Source organism: Varanus komodoensis, unplaced genomic scaffold, assembly GCF_004798865.1.
Source record: "Varanus komodoensis strain SLA01 unplaced genomic scaffold, ASM479886v1 scaffold9, whole genome shotgun sequence".
Lineage (NCBI taxonomy): Eukaryota > Metazoa > Chordata > Lepidosauria > Squamata > Varanidae > Varanus > Varanus komodoensis.
The window spans coordinates 5,727,500-5,746,998 of NW_025336598.1; the positions used below are offsets into that span (position 1 = coordinate 5,727,500).

The 19,499-nt window shown below is 37.6% G+C and overlaps 1 protein-coding gene across 1 annotated transcript in view; it reads right to left on the reverse strand.

Moving 5' to 3' along the window:
• The window catches only part of NOP14 (NOP14 nucleolar protein), a 76,370-nt gene that overhangs the window by 30,193 nt on the left and 26,678 nt on the right, over positions 1–19,499 (reverse strand). Inside the window, exons 9-14 of the mRNA XM_044417930.1 lie at positions 16,048–16,178; positions 15,836–15,921; positions 14,375–14,510; positions 11,437–11,538; positions 9,712–9,865; positions 8,838–8,997 (exon numbers count right to left, since the gene is read on the reverse strand). Coding sequence (XP_044273865.1) covers positions 8,838–8,997; positions 9,712–9,865; positions 11,437–11,538; positions 14,375–14,510; positions 15,836–15,921; positions 16,048–16,178 — 769 coding nt within the window. The remainder of the gene's footprint in view (positions 1–8,837; positions 8,998–9,711; positions 9,866–11,436; positions 11,539–14,374; positions 14,511–15,835; positions 15,922–16,047; positions 16,179–19,499) is intronic.

The following is a 19,499-nucleotide window of genomic DNA, read 5'->3' on the forward strand; positions in this document are numbered from 1 at the left end:
AATAAATAAATAAATAAATACCTGGGATTGGAGCGGAAGGCAGAGCAGATAAAACTGGGCATGGTCCAAAAGTGGAAGCAGGATCAACGCAACAGGCAGAGTTTCTAGAATCAGGTTCCAGAAGGCAGAAAATGGAGGCTCTGGCCATGTTCCTACCAGACCAGCAACAGGAGTTGGCCAGAGTTTTCCTAGCTGAGGGCATCCAGCTATCAAAGCAGCAAATTGCCACAGCGCACCACCACATCCACTGTGATTCCAGAGCCCTAGTTGGTGCAGTAGCCATTCAACATCATGCATGGCTACAGGCAGCCAACCTACCACAGAGATCAAGTCAGTGCTGTTTGACAGAGAGGGCCTCTTCCATGCACACACCCCCAAGCAACTCAACAGCATACAAAAAGCCAGGGCGACAGCTGAATGGATATCAAATCATACCAGCAAAGGGCTCGACCCCCATATTGCCAAACCCTGCCTGACAGACAATACGGCTTTTACTTCACTTGCCCTCCATATGGGCAACCACAGAGCTGACAGAGTCGCTGAGATGGTGAATGAACCCAATAACCTAAAAGGCGTCCAGAGACTGACAAGATGCAGCACTGCAATGCGAACCAGCCCCACAGATATCCCATTTGGCGACTACCTAAAACATCACGCACCTTCTTGGGAATCTGTCACATCTGACCAGTGGATGCTTTTCCATCATATGTTACAGCTATAAAATAGAATTTGAGACCCTGATGCCTCTCAGATTGGTCCATATCACTCCTCCCTCTCCAATCTTAATCGGAGGAAGTTGCTGGTTTACTAGCAAAGAATGCAAACTAATAGACCAATAGACTAATAGACCAATGGAATCTCTATTCATGGGATTTTACCATTCCTAAAAAAGATGGTAGTCAGCAGCCAATTTTAGAGCTATGTGGACTAAACTGATTCATTACACTCAAAAAGTTTCAAATAGTTTCCCTTCAAACCATAATGCCGCTACTGAAAAAAGTGGACTGGTTCACCTCCAGTGATTTAAAACATGCTCATTTCCATATGAGCATCCATTCCGACTTCTCCCACTCCCTCCACTTTCAAATTGGCACCAAAGTCTATGAGTTTAATGTCCTACTGTTTGGTCACTCCATGGTACCAAAGGCATTCACCAAATGTATGGCTCCAATCTGTGCATATTTATGCTTACAAGGAATTCAAATTTACCCATATCTGGACGATTGGTGCAGCAGACATCAAAGGAACGTGCTACAAGCCATTGAAGCCACTTGCAGTATCCTTAATGAGTTGGGACTCTGCATTAACTTTGAAAAATGTATTCTTGCCCCTACACAGAGTATCCTGCATAGAGTATATAAAAGCTTCAAATAAAAAAAATAAATTAATAAAATCCTGTACTTCAGAGTGGTTCTCAATTCAGTGTTGGTTTGAGTGTATCTGCCCCAAGAACATATAGACAAACTCATAGCTGCAGCTTCCAATCTCCAAACCAACCTCAGAGAATCTGCTCAGAGAATTCAACAGCTCCTAGGGCACATGGCATCAACCGCCTCAATGGTCCAGTTCGCCAGACTGTGGATGTGCCCACTGCAACTATGGTTCAACAAAGCATTTCAGCCAGCGTATGATTCACTGAGGAACACAGTAACTCTACTGCCCCGAGTACATGCGAGCCTTGCTTGGTGGACACACGAGCCCAACCTCTCTGGAGGACTATCGCTCCGACCAACGGAACTGACCGTGACACTGACAACCAGTGTGTCCCTCACTGGTTGGGGTGCCCATTCCGACAACTACCAGACACAAGGGGTCTGAACTGAAGCCATGCCTCCACCTCCATTCCAAAAGAACCAATCTGTCCAACTCAAGCCTCAGTCTCTACACATGTAGGAACTCAGCACGACTACCTTATGATGAAAGTGGCAGATTTGGATCCGAGAATCCAAGACATTCTGACAGAGGCTATATAACACACAACCTTACACTCTAATGCTACTAAGTGGGCAAATTTCAGCAAATATGCAAGGGACCACTCTTTTGCCACAAACCTGCACTCTCTCCATCAATCAGGACTGAAACAGACTTCCATAAAAGTATATTTATCTGCAATCTCTGCTTTCTGTGGTGCCACTGAGGGATACTCCATTTTTCCCTACCCTCTTCTCATAGCGTTTTATGAAAAGATTGAAATTTTGCATCCTCCCATCTGACCCATCGTTCCTGCCTGAAGTCTTTCCGTTGTGCTACATGCACTGACAAAGCCATTCTTCAAGACACTTGTAACTGTTGATTTGTGCCTCATGTCCTGGAAGGCCTCCTTCCTGGTGGTCTTCACCTCAGCCCATCAGGGAAGTGAACTTTGTGCACTGCAAGTAGATCTACCATATCTGATTTTTCATAGAGAAAATGTTGTCCTCTATACCGACTCCTTGTTCCTGCCTGAAGTTTTGTCTTCCCTCTACATCAGTCAAGAGATTGTTCTCCCATCGCCTTCTACAGACACTGAAAGAGCCCTCCATACTCTCAGCATTCAGCATGCATTAGCATTCTATCAGTCCTGAACTGAAACCATTCATAAGACAAACTGACTCTTTGTCAACTTCAAAGGAGTTCTGGTCGGACCCCAGCACTTTGAACACTGAATCGTCGAAACTATCAAGTTAGCATACCAGTTGTCATCCTTGAACTTGCCAGACTGACCAAATGCTCACTCCACCAGAGTGGTCTCGACGTCAATGGCCCTCCATGAGGGACTTCCTCTAGATGCTCCTTGTAGAGCAGCAATTTGGGTGACACTGCCCACTTTTGTGCAACACCATAGACTGTGCATTCACACAACCCATTTACCAGCCCCACACTGGTGTCGGTAAACACACACACACACACACACATTTATGAATGAATACACCTTCCTCTACCTCTAATTAACATAGCAACAGGTGATTTAGGGATATTCCATTAGAGCAAGCATCAGTCTCAAGTCGGACTGAAGAAATAGTGGGAGTCCGCCTACTTATGTAAGGGGCTCCCATGGAAATTTCTAGGCCAAGCTAGAGAAATCTTTCCAGACAAGGCACTGCACAGGCGCAGCACAAATATATATGAATGCACAGATGACCAGTCAAAGAACAACAGTTACAGGTATGCTGTAAACAATTTTAAGAATATAAATTCTTCTATATCTCTTCTGTTTCAATCATATCTAATTGATTTTTTAATTGTTTTAAGCCCAGTTAATGTTGATTTATTTAATGATTTTATGGTGTTCTTCCAATATATTATTTCTTCCAAGTATTTTTTGATTGTTCTAACTTTTCCTTTTTCTTCTTGGAGACTATGGCTATTAAGTTTCCTCTCATATAAGTATTGCTGGCTTCTTATATTGTTACCTTGAAGCCATCATATTTGCTGGCTTCTCATATTGTTTTGCTGGCTTCTCATATTGTTGCATTTGTATTGTTAAGTCTAAAAAATTCTTCCAATTCTTCTTGTTTTTCACACTTCTTCAGACTATCATCTTGTAGAAAAGACTGTCATTTAGTCTCTATCTTCTTCCTCTTCTAGATTTGTCTTCATACCAAATTATTTCATAGAATCAAATCAGGCACTATGTTCCAAACTAACCGGTGTCAGAGATCATTGGAGTGGAGACCCTCTGACTGGTGAGATTGGCTCTGTCAGAGGCACAACTGGAGTCGGTGGTTGGGATGGAGGGTGACGGTGGTCAGGGCTGGTTGGTGATTTTTGTTCTGGCCATTTCGCATGTTTGGTACCATGTTTTTTGGTACCAAAGTAGTCTTGAATCCAAGGATACTTTCTCTTTTCCTTCTGTTTCCTGGGTACATTAGGAATGGAAGTCGGTTCAAAGACTGAGGCAGACAGCTTGGTAGCTGAGGAGCTGGTAGTGTGGCACTTTTTTGGAGCCTCTTTTGTGGCAGGTGCCTTTGTCCTTGTCACCTGTCACCTCATGCATGATGCCAAGGGTATGCTCCCACAGTTACATGCAGAGCTGACTAGCCCTGTTCTTGTGGGCCTGTTTTGTAAAGGCCTGGCAGTGCTGACATTTATCTACCCAGTGCTCCTCTCCAAGGCAAAGAGTGGCCAGCAGTGGATGGCATTTTAACACACTATGCACATTTTTGGAAGGTCAGCATGCTGAGAGGCATTGGGACTAAAATACGAACATTTTTTAAAGAAATTATGAGAGAATAAGAAGACATGGGGAAGGGTAGAAGAATAGAGATTGAAGTTATAGATTTGGAAACTGGAGAGTAGGTAGATTAGTGTATAGTATAGTAGTGAGATTTTGAGGAAATCGAATGTTGAGAGAAAAAAGTTTACAAAGAATGCTAGAGACCCTGATGCACTTGCAACTGGTGGTAGAAAGCAAACTGAGAAAATGGTGGGAGCCATCCTATTTATATAAGGGGGAATGGGGGGCAGGACTCGGGTGGAATGTTCTAGTCTAAGCTAGAGAAATCTTCCTCAATGAGGCACTGAGCAGGCACAGCACCCATATGTGTGATGCACAGAGACCATGAGGAAGAACAAACAATTTTAAATACTCAAATAAAACAGAAAGCTATTTAACATACTGTCTTAAGAAAAAACTGAAAGGAGAATGATAACTGTGCTGAAAAGAGGTAATAATTGCATGGAAAAAGAGATACATGAACAGTTCACCCTCTTTTTTTTAAAAAATGTATTAAATGTGCTATTACTGTCCAAGAAACAGTAATAGCACAAGCTATAAGAAAATTGAAGAAAGATAAAACACACAGCTCAGACAGTTCTACAACAATGTATTACAAATGTTTAGAAGAAAAATCAATGACACCACTTGAGAAAATAATGAATGAAATTAATAAAGAGTAATCATTACCTTCATCAAGGAAAGAAGCTCATGCACTGATAAACAAAGAAGGCAATGACCCTACTTTGTCACAATCTTACAGACCTATCTCACTATTAAATGTGGGATTAAGAGAATGCATTGCAAAGTAGACTTTATAAAGATCAGACTGGCTTTGTACCAAAGTGAGATATGAAAGACAATGTTTGTTTTGTGATGAATGCAACTGAATTTGTGAAGCAGCAGTAACAAGCTGCATTTAAGCTTTTAAATGCTGAGAAACTATTTGATAATGTTTCTGGGTCCTTTTTGTGAAATACTCTTTGTTATTTAAACAATGGTCCATGATTCATGAATTAAATTTAGGCAATTTACACAAAATAACATGCAAAGATTTTAATAAATAGAACTCTGACTAATGGTTTTCAAACAGATAAAGGGACACGTCAGGGATGTCTATTATCGCTACTTCTATTTATTCCTATATTAGATGTCTTAGCCACAAAAATAAGGCAATATCCAAAAATTAAAAGCTTGAAAGTAGAAAAATACAAAATTAAAAGTTAATGACGACTATATAGTTTTGATGATTCTAAATCCACATCTATCCATGCAATATATAATAGATCAAACTGAAACATTTGGAACTTTTTCAGGTTATAAAATTAATAAGACAATTTTTAAAATTTCAACAAAATAGGAATAAGAGAATATTTTTTAAAAAATCTCATGATGTAAAATAACTTCTGAGTCACATATCTGGGAATAAATGTGACTGAACATAATAATACGCAATACCAAGACCATTATAAAATAATGTGGACAAAGATCCAAAAAGTTCTACAGAGATGGTATAAATCTAAAATGTCATGGCTGGGAAGAATTCCCACTTGTAAAAATGAATGTCCTACCAAAGTCGAACTTTTTATTTCAATCAATCAATCAATTGGCTATTTCAGACAATATCAATTTTCATTCAAATTAAAATCCTATGAGAGTGGCAAAGACAACTGAATACCTTTATCTGGAATGGGAAAAAAGGATTCGATTGTAAAATCCAAAAGAAAGAGGATGCATTACTTATTATCAAATGATATTAATATGCAGGTGGATTGGTTTGGGTTACAGACTGAATTTAAAATCCTGATGAAAGGCTAATAAAGGAGGAAGGAGAATACTTCCAAAATCTTTCTTTAATTTACTAGACGAATTTAGACTTATAGATGTTTGGAGACATAAAAACACAACTATAGCCAAATATACTTTCTACTCGAATAGACATAGGTCATGGTCCAGAATTGATATGATCTGGATGACCACAGATCTAATTCCAGATTTGCTAGAAGTTGAAATAAACACAGACATGTGGGCTGATCATAATCCCATAACCATGACCTTGAAAGGAATACCAAAAATCCCCCGATGGACACTTAATACGTATTAAAAGATACAAACTTCAAAGAAGAAATTATAAAGGAACTAAAATTCTTCTTTCAAGAAAATAAAGTAGAAGAAACCTCTCCACAAAATGTTTGGGATATGGCTAAAGCCTATGTCAGAGAACTGATTATAGCCTATACAGCAAAAGCAAACAAAAGGAAAAAACAAGAACGACTTAAACTTATAGATGAGCTGATGAAGCTCGAACAGGAACTACAAAAAGATCCGTCAAAAAAAGATCTTAAGATACAGATGAATACTTTAAAACATATATTGAATCTTTTAGAAACAAATGAATTACCTAAACAAATTAAAATCGCTAAGCAGAATTTCTTTGAAAATGCTAATAAATCCAGGAGATGGTTAGCTTGTAAACTAAAGAAAGAAAGAGAAAAGAGACTAAGTTGAAAGACGGAGAAGGACAACTACAAGTACAAAGTGCATCAATAAAGAAAATAGTCGAAGATTTCTTTACAAAGTTATATCAAGCCAAAGAAGTATCAACTGAGAAAATTCATGAATATGCACAAAAGGAAAATTTACCAAAGTTGTCGGAGAATCTTAAAAAAATATGAAAATGAGGAAATAAGAATGACAGAAATAAGTGAAGCAATTAAGAGGTAGAAAAATGATAAAACTCCTGGCTCGGATGGACTACCAGCAGAGTACTATAAATGTTTTGAAGAAATCATAAGCACACCACTGAAGGACATAATGTAATGCTGTATTATCAGAAGCCAAAATACCGAGTACTTGGATTGAGGCAAATATTACTTTAATACTGAAAGAAGACACGTACTTGACACAGATCCAAAACTACAGACTAATATCAGTCTTAAATGAGGATTACAAAATTTTTGCCTCTGTAATGGCAGAAAGGTTGAAGAAATTCTTAATAGACTTTATACCTGCAGACCAAAATGGCTTCTTGCCTAAGAGGCAAATTAGAGACAATGTGAGGATTATCCTGGATATTTTAGAGTATTATGAAGCACATTCTGAAAAACCAATGGCGTTATTGTTCTTAGATGCACAGAAGGCATTCGACAATGTCAACTGGCAGTTCATGAAACAGCAATGAAAACAAATGGAATTTGGTGAAAAATTTATAAATGCAATAACAAGAATTTATCAAAAACAGACTGTCAGGATAATAGTTATTGGAGGATTTACAGAGACTATAAATATTCAAAAAGGCACAAGACAAGGATGCCCCTTATCACCACTGCTATTCATACTGGTTTTAGAGGTTCTCAACAGTAGTGTTAGGAAAGATATGGATATTAAAGGAGCTAGAATTAAAGATGAAAGCTATAAAATTCAAACATTTGCAGACGATCTAGTTTTTATTCTAGAAGACTCTTTGGTAACAGTGTCTAAACTACTAAAAAAATAGAAGATTATGGGAGAAGTTACTGGGATGAAAATAAATAGAGAAATGACTAAGCTATTAGTCAAAAATCTCTCATTGGAGCAAAAAACAACTTTGATGAAACAAGTAGATCTTCAAATAGTTAAAAAGGTCAAATACCTGGAAATTTCTTTAACAGCTAAATGTGCTACACTGAAAGAAGACAATCATGTTAAATTGCTTAAGGAGATTAAGAGTGACTTAGAAAAATGGGCTAACCTACAACTATCACTGTTGGGAAGAATAGCTATAGTTAAAATGAATATATTACCTAAGCTTTTGTTCTTCTTTCAAACAATCCCTATAAAAATTGAGAAAATGTTTTTTGAAGATCTAAATACACAAATTCCTGGCAAATAGATGGGGAAGACATGGAGGTAGTGACAGATTTTATTTTCCTGGGCTCCAAGATTACCGCAGGTGGAGACTGCAGCCAAGAAATTAAAAGATGCTTGCTCCTTGGGAGAAAAGCTATGGCAAATCTAGACAGCATATTAAAAAGCAGAGACATCACCCTGCCAACAAAAGTGCGTATAGTCAAGCCTATGGCTTCCCCAGTTGCAATGAATGGCTGTGAAAGCTGGACCATAAGGAAGGCTGAGCGCCGAAGAATTGTGGTGCTGGAGGAGACTTGTGCGAGTCCCTTGGACTGCAAGGAGATCAAACCAGTCAGTCCTAGAGGAGATCAACTCTGACTGCTCTTTAGAAGGCCAGATACTGAAGATGAAACTCAAATACTCTGGCCACCTAATGAGAAGGAAGGTTTCACTGGAGAAGAGCCTAATGCTGGGAACAATTGAGGGCAAAAGAAGAAGGGGACGGCAGAGGATGAGGTGATTAGATAGAGTCACTGAAGCAGTTGGTGTGAGCTTAAGTGGACTCTGGGGGTTGGTGGAGGACAGGAAGGCCTGGAGGAATGTTGTCCATGGGGTTGCAATGGGTCGGACATGACTTCACAACTAACAACAACAACTGATGAAGAAAGCTATAGGAGCAATAGTACCCTGGCAAAAATCATCAGTCTTACTTATCATAAAATGAAAATACTTTCAAACATGATCAAATGAAATAACTGAATGACCCAGAACATAACAGCTGTATTTTAAATATACATTAAGTTTCCCAGCATACCGAAGATGATGAACTTCTGTTTTGTCATCTTCATTTGATCTAGTTATGATATGAAGTGGAAGATTTTGTTTTTGCCAAGTCTCTGTACTTCCTTTTTCATGGATCACAAGCAATTCAGAATGCTTTCCCAGTGACCCAAATGGATGTACCAAAGTATAGCCTGGAAGAGAAGTCCAAATTAGTTTTAACTACCATTCAAAATCCTAGAATCTGAAATAATCAGAGACAAATTAATTAAATTAAGCACACTCATGGCTTTCTAGAACATTCTAAATTATAACATCTTCTCATAACCTAAATCAATTGAAGTCTGACTTAGCAGGTTCATTTAATGTATATTTAACAAACAAAACTAAAGCAGGTATTCCATTTAAATTTGGGAGCTCTATCCTTTTATAAAGTTTAATAACCAAAAATATTTGAACTGAAATATCTGATGATAAAACTAATTTAATAAAGTACAATCAAACTATTTTACATGTTATATGTAATGTTTTTCTTGGAAATTATACTTCAGACTTCTACATATCTTTAACACACAACTCTGGTTTCTCTCCAGATAATTTAGAACCTAATTAAATAGCACATGATTACTTACATTGTTTAGATTACAATGGAATAAAATGAAGGAACAGAAAACTTAATGTACTAATTTTAGAACACCAAAAGAACTGCAAGTGTTTGGGTTAGCTGGAGTTTTTGAGCACTTCATAGTGAGGCCAAGCTGTTTGTTCTTCAAGAAGGGAAACAGTGAGGAAAAAGCTTTGTATGCACACCAGAGGAGCATTACACAAATTTAACTTTGAAACTTTTAAATAAAGAGTAATTAAGAGGCAATGGAGAAAAAAGAGAGTATTATCTCCAGTATCCCTACCTTGGACTCCTTTCTTGGGTATCGCCATGTGAAGAATTCCCAGAAGAAAATTGACAAGTTCTGGGATGAATCTTTGAGACAGGGATACATATTCCAACAAAAGACAGCAAACAAACAATCCTTTAGCAATATCTTGTAATGTTGTTACTGAGCACTACAAAATAAAACAAAAACAAATTATAGAAAGTTAACTTTATACTAAAATCAGCACATGTTGTACTCTTTCCTAAGCCTCTATTTGCTCATGAGGAAGCAAACTGCCTGTCAAAACTTTTCATGAGAATAAGGTGGAGGGGACACTTTTGCACCTTTCCCAAAGCACTTAAGAGGTTCAGGAAATAATACAAGACATGCATCAGTGTGTGGATTACCTGGAGGCAAAAAAAGTGGAGGAACTTGCTGTGAAGAGAGATGAAATCAAACTACCTCCTTTTCATGAGGAAAGATCACTTGAACCTTTGTTTCTCTCAACTGTTCACCTTCTGGCAACACTCAAGAACAAGCTAATGGGGGAAGAGGCCCTTTGGAGTCTCTTCTGAAAAATGTTCAGGGTTTTACTGCCTGCACCCTAGCAGCAACCCCCTGCCTCCAGGATACGCCCCAGTGAAAACTTAAAATCCCTCAAGTTACAGCAAATATGGTTGCAAAACTTTTTTTTAAAGCATTTCTTAATTGCTTGATATGGATAGTTTGTTGCTCAAAAACAAGCTGCCCAAAGAAATCAGTTCAAGTTTTACATGACATGACATGTTCAGGCTTCACATATCATGGCAATGCAGTCAATTTCTCTCAGCTCCTTCTGGAAAATGTTAATGTACACTTTTACAATGGTATAAATGCTAAAAGGAAAAGGCCATCATCTGTTAGAAGAGAAAGCTGTTCTCACATGTTACTTGAAATTCACAAATGAGGGGCAAATCCCTACCAAATGCCAGTGTAGCAATTCCTGCATATGTACAAAAAGAAATTATATTTTTTACAACCTTAGAGAACATGCGGTAAGATGAAGCACACTACCACTGCTTTATATTTTTATCCAATTCTACACAGATTAAGATCTTCATGTAAAAATTGCATGACAGCATCTATGCACAACATGAAAGGGAGGAGCAAAAACAAAATAAGATTAGGCCAACACTGAATCAAGGCACTTTCCACTGTCAAGGCACTTTCCACTGTCTGAATTCACCATTCTTGCTCTCCTTTATAAAAACAAGCAGGCTGCTAAGCATTACCAACTCTCCTCAATCTATTTAGAGAAAAATATATGTCGCTTTTCAAGGTTCTTATGCCAGATAGTACCAGATAGTCCTTTCACCAGTCTTTCTGGCCACGCTTCCCAAGGTTCCATGCTTTGTTCTCTCTAAGCCACAAACATATAATAATTAAGATTCTTCCATATGCATACTGAAGCCCAGTAGAACTAACTACAGAACCCTTACAGTAGGTTCCATCACAAGCACTGTGCAAGATTACAATCTCATACCAATCTTCCAAACTTCTCCTATGGCTAATAAACACAAACCAAGGAGAAAGGCGAAGCACTATTTTGGGAAGTGGTTTAAGCTCATCCAAGGGGAAGGAATTCTATAAAAATGTTATGCCCTCAACTTGGTATACAGACAATGTAATAACCCACTTCCAAATATTTCTAACTATAATTTCAAATGGGGTCTTATACATTTTAACTAGGTTGCTGCAGAAAAGTATGTCATTCTAACTTACCTTTATAAGTAGCTGGCTCATATATAACAATGATGGTGTTATCACTGGATGCCAGAAATCAGAAGTTGGAAAAAGGACTGCAATTATTTTCAAATATATGAGCTGAAAGGATAAGGATTCAATGTCAATAATAAAAGCAACATACACATTATTAGTTGCATTAATAACAACTTAGTAAGGAACTGAAGAATTCAGTGTTACTATTGTATCGTGGGAGCTACTCCTGTGGGATCCAGTGCCATACCACTCCACTCTTGTGCCACCTGTCAAGGGTGTTTTAACTTGGAGTCCTGCACTGAGCAGGAGGTTGGCTCAATTGTCTTATAGGCCCTGTCCAGCTCAAGTATTCTATCTAACTTTGTGGAACAGGAACCAGTTGTCATGTGACATGCGACATGCTGCAGCGTGTCGTGTCGTGTCATGTTGACATGGCAACATGTCATGTCACGCTATAATAGCGCTAAACTATTTGAAGTCATTGTACAGCCATACACAGGGCAAACTTGTTATTCACTCCTCTTATTCAATTTCTTTGTATGTATAAATGAGATCTTTTATTCAAAGAGGTAGAAATGCCCACCCACAGGATATTATAATGGAAAACAAAAGGGGCTACCATTGCAGGTGAGTCATCTGCTGTCAATATAAAACCTACCAAATGAATTTTATCCTGTCTTTAAAAAAAAGCCAAAAGAGATGTTTCAGTATAAATAGATTTGCTGTATGAGATTAATATACCTTTCACTTATCTGAATCTAGTTTACAACCAGAAGTATTATCATTTCCAGTAATATTCTGAATCTATCCAGTTGGGGCCAATTGCACCATGACACCTTCCAAACCAGAACAGCATTCCGGCCATTCCACTAATTTATATCCCTTACAATTGGGATACATAGCAAAATATTGCCATGTATCCTTCTCATCTCAAAACACGAATACTTGTGATCAGCGTTTGAACTGAACAACCATGCCCTCCTCTTTAGGATACAATAAACTGACAGAGATATGGGCCTACTTTGTATGATATGACAATGCACCAAGGTTGATCAGCCATGGTAACTTGTTGTTTAAGGCAAACCTAGCAGAATTTCCATGAAAAAAAATCACCTGCAAGCAAACCACATTAAGAATCATTGGCTTGTTTTTGGGTTGCTCATACCACTGGCTGTTTCTTGTTGAACCCAGAAGTGTGACTTCATTAAGGGTTGGCAGAATGCAAAAGCAGCAAACCCCATGCTACTTCTCATGATCTCACTAGTGTTGCTCCATCTTCCCTCATCCCTCCTATTCACCCTGTTTCTAAAAATTGAGAAGAGTAGGCAATGAAGAATGTTCTGAAAACAGTCACATTTTCCCTTGGTCCTATACAAGTGTTCAGGAACAAATGTTCACTGCTAGGAAATTTGCGTGATTCCCCCCTGCATTATATTGCTTTAATTTGAAATCTGCAAAATCTCTTTTAGTTTCACAGCTATGTCACCTGATTTGCACAATTTTTCCTATTCTGCCCTGAGATTTGTACCATTTCTCCCTCTATTTTACTGCTTGAACATTTCCTTGCTTTTAGTGAATTTGCTCACTGCTCTCTTTCCCATATGTATATGAAAGTAGCAAGGAGATCCATGAAGGCTGGGAGCTGTCACAATATACAGCCATGCCCTCCCACCCAAATCTAGGGTATTAATATAAGTTAACAGAGAACTAAGCAGGTCAATTCTTTTTCTTCCCCTGTTCCTACATCCACCCTCACTCCTGGTTTTGCTTTCAAATCATGCACAAATATTTATCTGTCAAATGCTTCAGAGAGCCGTGACCGGTAGACTTACATGATGGTTTCCTTTAGTAATGACAACACATCCTGCAAGTACACTATGTGGTGTGGGTTGCTTGTGGACCGATCTGCAAGAGTGCCTGATAGATGATCAGGTTCGCCCTTGGTTCTCTCTGCTCCTCTTCACTCTTCCTGTGGGTGTTTCAGGTGATTTCATATCAAGAGCCAATTTGCCTTCCCTCACTGTGGCTATGGTTGCTACAGCATTCTGTTCTTTGTATTTTTGGAGATCACTTTTTGCAAAGCCCAAAGTAATTGCCCCTTGAAAGTCTCCCAGCAGCATTTTTAAAGCTGTTGCCACTGATTCATCCTAATTTTTATACAACTGTACCCAATTTTCAGAGCACTTTAACTACATTATTTGTTGATGGTCCAAAAGTCTGACTATTCTAAGCCATTGGACTCATCATTGCTCTGGAGGCACTATCTATGGACATTACCAAAGCAAGGCCAGGAACAGGTTAATTCACTGCTCTGCTGCTCATTTGACAGTTGTTAAATAAAAACTGAGGGAAACATTGGGGGCAAAAGGTGATTGCATATAGATCATCCCTATCACAATAGGCTCTTAGGATTTTCTTTGGATGTGTTATTCACATGATCTAACCTTTCCTGATGTGCAGAAAAGTGGAAGTCACCCCATTTATGGCGCAATTTTGACAGCTGTCAAAATTTAGGCTTCTCCTCAAAATGTGTTTTTTTGAGAGAGAGCTATGTGGGTTTAGTTAACACAACAACTTGCCCCAGGTACAACCATCCCTAAAACAAGTCATGAGTTGTTACAGTGGCTTCTTACAAATAAGCCACCCTGTGCAAAGCAGGCTGGGTTTGCACAACATGACAAACCACTGTGAATCTATCTGATCTCTGGGTTGGTTTTTTCCCACTCCCACCCCATCTATAAAGCTACCTGCTATCATCATTCTGTGCATTTACAGGTTCTTGTCAGGCAGTTTATTTAATGTTTTATAAGTAACTTTTCCTTTCACAGGTACTCAACCATCTAATTTCTCCATTAGAAGAAATGATACACTAAGTTTTAAAATTGTAAACTACTTTGACTTCACTGGCAGAAAGGCTTCATATAAGTAAAATGAAATATACCATGTCCAGTCCTGGAAATCTTGCATGACTTTTTACTTCTAAAATTTCTTCTATGTCATGAGTGGCATCTTGAAGGATAAGTTTAACATGATTGCTTGCGGCCTTAGGGAACATCTGGCAAAGATCATACAATATCCTGTCAACAAGAAACTCAAGTCAGTATCAAGTTTCACCACAACATTTTATTCCTCTAAGAGCAACACTTAAACACTGGAACTAGCTCATTAAGACAGAAGCATAAAAATTGGGCCTTTATAAGTCAAGATGATATTCCATCTCAGAGACTCACTGGAAGATTCTGAAAAGTTATTACTGCTTAGTCTGCACATACTGAGTCTATTCACACATCACAACCATGTGTGATGTGTGAATCAAGCCAAATTGCTCACTAAGCCATGCTACTGCCAACAGACATAAGACATGTCTTATGGTTTATGTCTTACTTCATTTTCCTGTCTGCTCCCAGCATGTATCCCAGGGACCTTTGTGACACAATGTCAATACTCCTGTTGTGACCAGATTCTTACTCCCTGCTCCACTTTCTTGCCTTGCAAAGTCCTTGCACTGACCTATATGTGCTATATGTATCTGTGGTACAAATCACTATGGTATTTATTTACTTTTTAGGATGTGGTAATTTTAGCTATTTTCTCTCTTTAATACTAAGAAAAACCTCTTTAGCTGCTCCTTATAGGCTTAGACAAGTAGCATTGCTCTTTCAAGCACAGCTATGTGATATTATGTTATACTTACAGGGCTTACCTCCAGGAAGAAAGGATTTAAGCTTTGTTCCCACCTGTTTTCATACTGAAATTCCAAACTAATGGTTTTTTTTTTAATGAAACATTTTTAACTCCCCATATGTGACAATTTCAGCATGTTGTTAAGAAGCATCGTGACTCCTAACTTCCCTCCAGTATTATGTAGACGCTTCTTTAAATGAAGTGTTACATTTCAACTTTCATACTACATAAGGAAGCACAATATGATTTATAAGCCTATCCCAGACCAATCCCTGCATTTCTACTAACTGATCAGCCCACTGAGAACACCACAACCCCCAAAGTGTGTGGAGTTCTCACCAAGACATGTCAGTTCTTCACTGAAAGAAGAGGTCTTTTCTTAAAAAACTCATGCTTCTCTTCTTCAGTGCAATGACCTCCTTTATTGAAAACTCATTCTCCAGTATAGCAGAGGAACTGCCAACCTGGGTGACTGCAGGGCCAAGTTTCCAGGAGACCTCAACACAGAAAAAGCACCACGCCAGTTCAGACCAAAAGACTTTCTTGCTGGGCATTCTGCTTCCCCAATGGCCAAACCAGATTCCCATTTCAAATGAGTGCAACTCCTACTCAACATAATATTCAGTCATCATGAGAAGTAGTCATAACTTTATCCTCCATGTAATTGTCTAATATACATTTAGATCTGTTCAAATTGATACTGTCTCACTTTACTTACAGGACCAACTTGTCAATTGTTTTTAGTTCTGGTGGATCCTTACGTGCCAGCTCCCCAACATAGTCCAGAAGGAATCCAAACAGTTTCTACAGAAAACAATTTAAGGTCACTAATACATTAATTTTAAAATAAAAATTACTTTATTCCTTACAATCAACAGAACTATTATTCAGATTGCTGTTTGAACAATATATATGATTACAAAAACATACTTCTAACTTTGCTTTGTTTCCCACTGCAAGGCTTGGATGATTTGATTTCTGAATCCTCTCTATCACAAGCAGTTGCTCTTCCATTGTTCTTTCCCACAATAAAGCTTTAAGTTGTTCATAAGATTCTGGAGCTATTGTAAAAATGAACAACACAAAAAAGGCTTATACATAAAGTGCTTATACTTGCATAATAATTCTAACAGGAAAAAATAAAACCTGTTCTGTAAATAGATTTCCAAAAGTAAGTTTTCTGTTAAAGAGCTAGCAATTGCAACTCTATGTTAAATCTGAGATGGATTAATCACATTCCAGCATTATAAACAAAAATTGGAACAGGATGTAGTAAATCTTACAAAGTGACTCAAAAGCTTATACTAAGAAACTTGAAAAGACAGAAGTGAAAGTCTAAGGACAGTTCCTACAAGTTTAGGAAGCAAAGAGTTATATATCTGCAGGAGTTTAAAAAACGAGTAATTTTGAATAGACTGTTAAGTACCCCCTCCAAGACTTTGCCAGCTGATTTCTCTGCACTTGGTCTTTTGGGAAGATTTTTTGTCTTAGATCAAGGGAAGTGTCTGCCATAGGCTAGAAGTGTTGTCTGAGCCCTCATATAAGGTATTCATAGCTTTTACTTTAAAGTTATTTATACTGCTAAAATACAACATACAAATATAAAAATGCATCATAAGAAATAATAAAAGAACACAAAATACAGAAAAAGAAAGAAAAAGAAAAAAGAAAACAACTAGTGCACCCCTCCACTGGGACCATGGCTACATAGTAATTATTCATTCATTCCCTTCTACTTCCTTCTTCTAAATTTCTGCTCCTTCAGAAATACCCCTTTCTGTCCAGAATTGCACTTAGTCATCTGAAGGTTTAATACACTTCCCTTTTATTACTACATGTTCAATAAACAAACCCCATATAAAATCATTCTTGTCAACCCTTTTTTCACCTTAATTCCACACATTAAATTAGCATTAACAGCTATATTCCAGTTCCGTCAACTGGAAATCCCGTTTCTCCTTCCAATTCTTTGCTATTCTTAATCTTGCTGCTACTACCAAGTTTGTTAATAATTCTTTAGCATACCATTTCCATTTCTTTTAATAAAATATTAACAATGATGCTATTTCAAGATCTGCTTCAGTTTTCAAGTTCAGTATCTTGCTAATTTCCTTTAAAAACATTATCCAAAATGTCTTAGCATTTTCACATTTGCATATATGGAAACATATACCCACTTTTTGCCCACATCTCCAAACATAAATTGGAATATTATCTATATAATATAGTTTTACCAGCATCAGGTACCATTTGCACACTAATTTATAGACATTTTCCTTAATTCTAATTGACATTCTCTTATTCCATATTTTCCATTTTACCATGTCCATATCCCTCCCTAAATCCATTTCCCCTGAAATTTTAAGATGATCATATTGGTCCTCCATGTTCATAACATTAAACCAGGTTAATTTTTCTTAATACCATGTTCATCCTTTCCTTATTATCCATTGTCCCCAACCAGTCTTTTAACCTAAATATTTGTTTTTCCTTTAAAACTTTTCTTAAACCAGCTCTCAAATTTTGTGAGAATCTTTTAATTTCTGTAACTGGAATTATAGGTGAAATTCTTCTCTTGTACTTCTCCCAAATTTGTATCATATTTTTAAGAAAGGAATTTTCTCTTTTTTTACAATATTCTTATCATTCTGTTTAAAAAAAACTTAAAAGAGATCCCTCACTTTGTTGTTGTTCTACCTCTCCCCATATTAGCAGGATGCAATATAATGTTGAGTATAAATCATATTGATTTGCTACATATTATAGTTTAATATTCAGAATACCTAATCCCCCCTTTTGGTGATTTATAACATCTTTTCCTGCTAATCCTTGCTTTCTCATCTCCATTACTAAATTTATTCATCATATTTTGCCAATCTTCTAATTTTTCTCCTAATATCTTAATTGGTAACATCCCAAAATTTTCATTTTATGTACTGCTATTCTACCGAACCAAAATATTCCCATTTTCCTAAATTGCTGCATTTTCTCCTTATTTTTGATTTCAGTGCATCAAAATTGTTCCTTTTTAGACACTGGAGTTTTTAAAAAGACATTTATACCTCGATATTTAATAATTTTATGTATCTTAATTTGAAATTTATTTTTAATTCCCTACCTTTCTTCTTTATTGGAATTAAACAGCACCATTTCAGATTTATGCCAATTAACTTGCAAACCTATTACATCTCCAAATTCCACTAAATGATTTTGAGTATGGTCTATAGCTTAAATGGGTCATTAATTGTTAACATTGTATCATCAGCAAATAAGCTAATCTTAATCTTATTCTTAAATCTGATACTTTTACAGTATTGTCATTTCATATGCTATTTGCTAGCAATTCTATAACTAAAGCAAACAATATCAAAGAAAGAGGGCATCCTTGTCTAGTGGAAGAACACTTGCCCCAGGACTGAACCCTGAGGTACCCCACTTGCTACCTCCCTCCAGTTTGAGAAAGTGTCATTAATGAGTACTCTTTGAGTCCAATTCTGTAGCCAACTATGCATTCATTGATACTTGTTCTATCTAGCCCACTTTTAGCTAGTCAGCTAATCAGGATTTCATGAGGTACTTTGTAAAATGTGTTGTTGAAGTCAAGATATATTAAGAAAATAAGAACTTAAGAAAAGCCAGGCTGGAACAGACCAAAGGTCCATCTAGTCTAGCACTCTGTACACATGGTGGCAAACCAGCTGCACAGATTCCCTCGAACAGGATAGGTGTGAGAACTCCTCCTGCCTAAGCTCCTCAGTAAGTGGCATATGCAGGCATGGTACCTCTAGTTAAGGAGGAAGCGCACAGTCAGCAAGGCAGCTAGCCACTGATAGCCTCCTCCTTCACATTAATCAGTCCAATCCCTTTTAAAGCAATCCAGATTGGTGACCATAAGCACTTCCTATGGCAGCAAATTCCATAGTTTAACTATATGCTGTGTGAAGAAGTACTTCCTTTAAAAAATGAGTAACAATATGATAAAAAATATGTTAATACCAAGATGGAGAGAGAGGGAGGGGGGAGAGAGAGAGAGGGAAACTTTAAACACAAAAAGTACACCCCCACACACGGACCTTGGCTACATAATAACTACTTGCCTAAATATTAACTAATTATTCATTTCCCCATTCTTCTTTACTTCTTCATCTATACTTCCCCTCTATACTTCATATATACTTATTTTTTAAAAACCAAATTACACTTAACGTATCTCCTACCCCCCTCCCCATTTACCTAAACTATTTCCCTTCTTTCCCCAGGAAAATCCCCTCAGCCTCACCCTAAGTTGAAGGGAGGATGGGGGAAAACTCCCAGTCATCCCAACTACCAATGACCATCTCCCCCCACCTTTATCCCTTATTAGTTATCTTATTTTAAATACT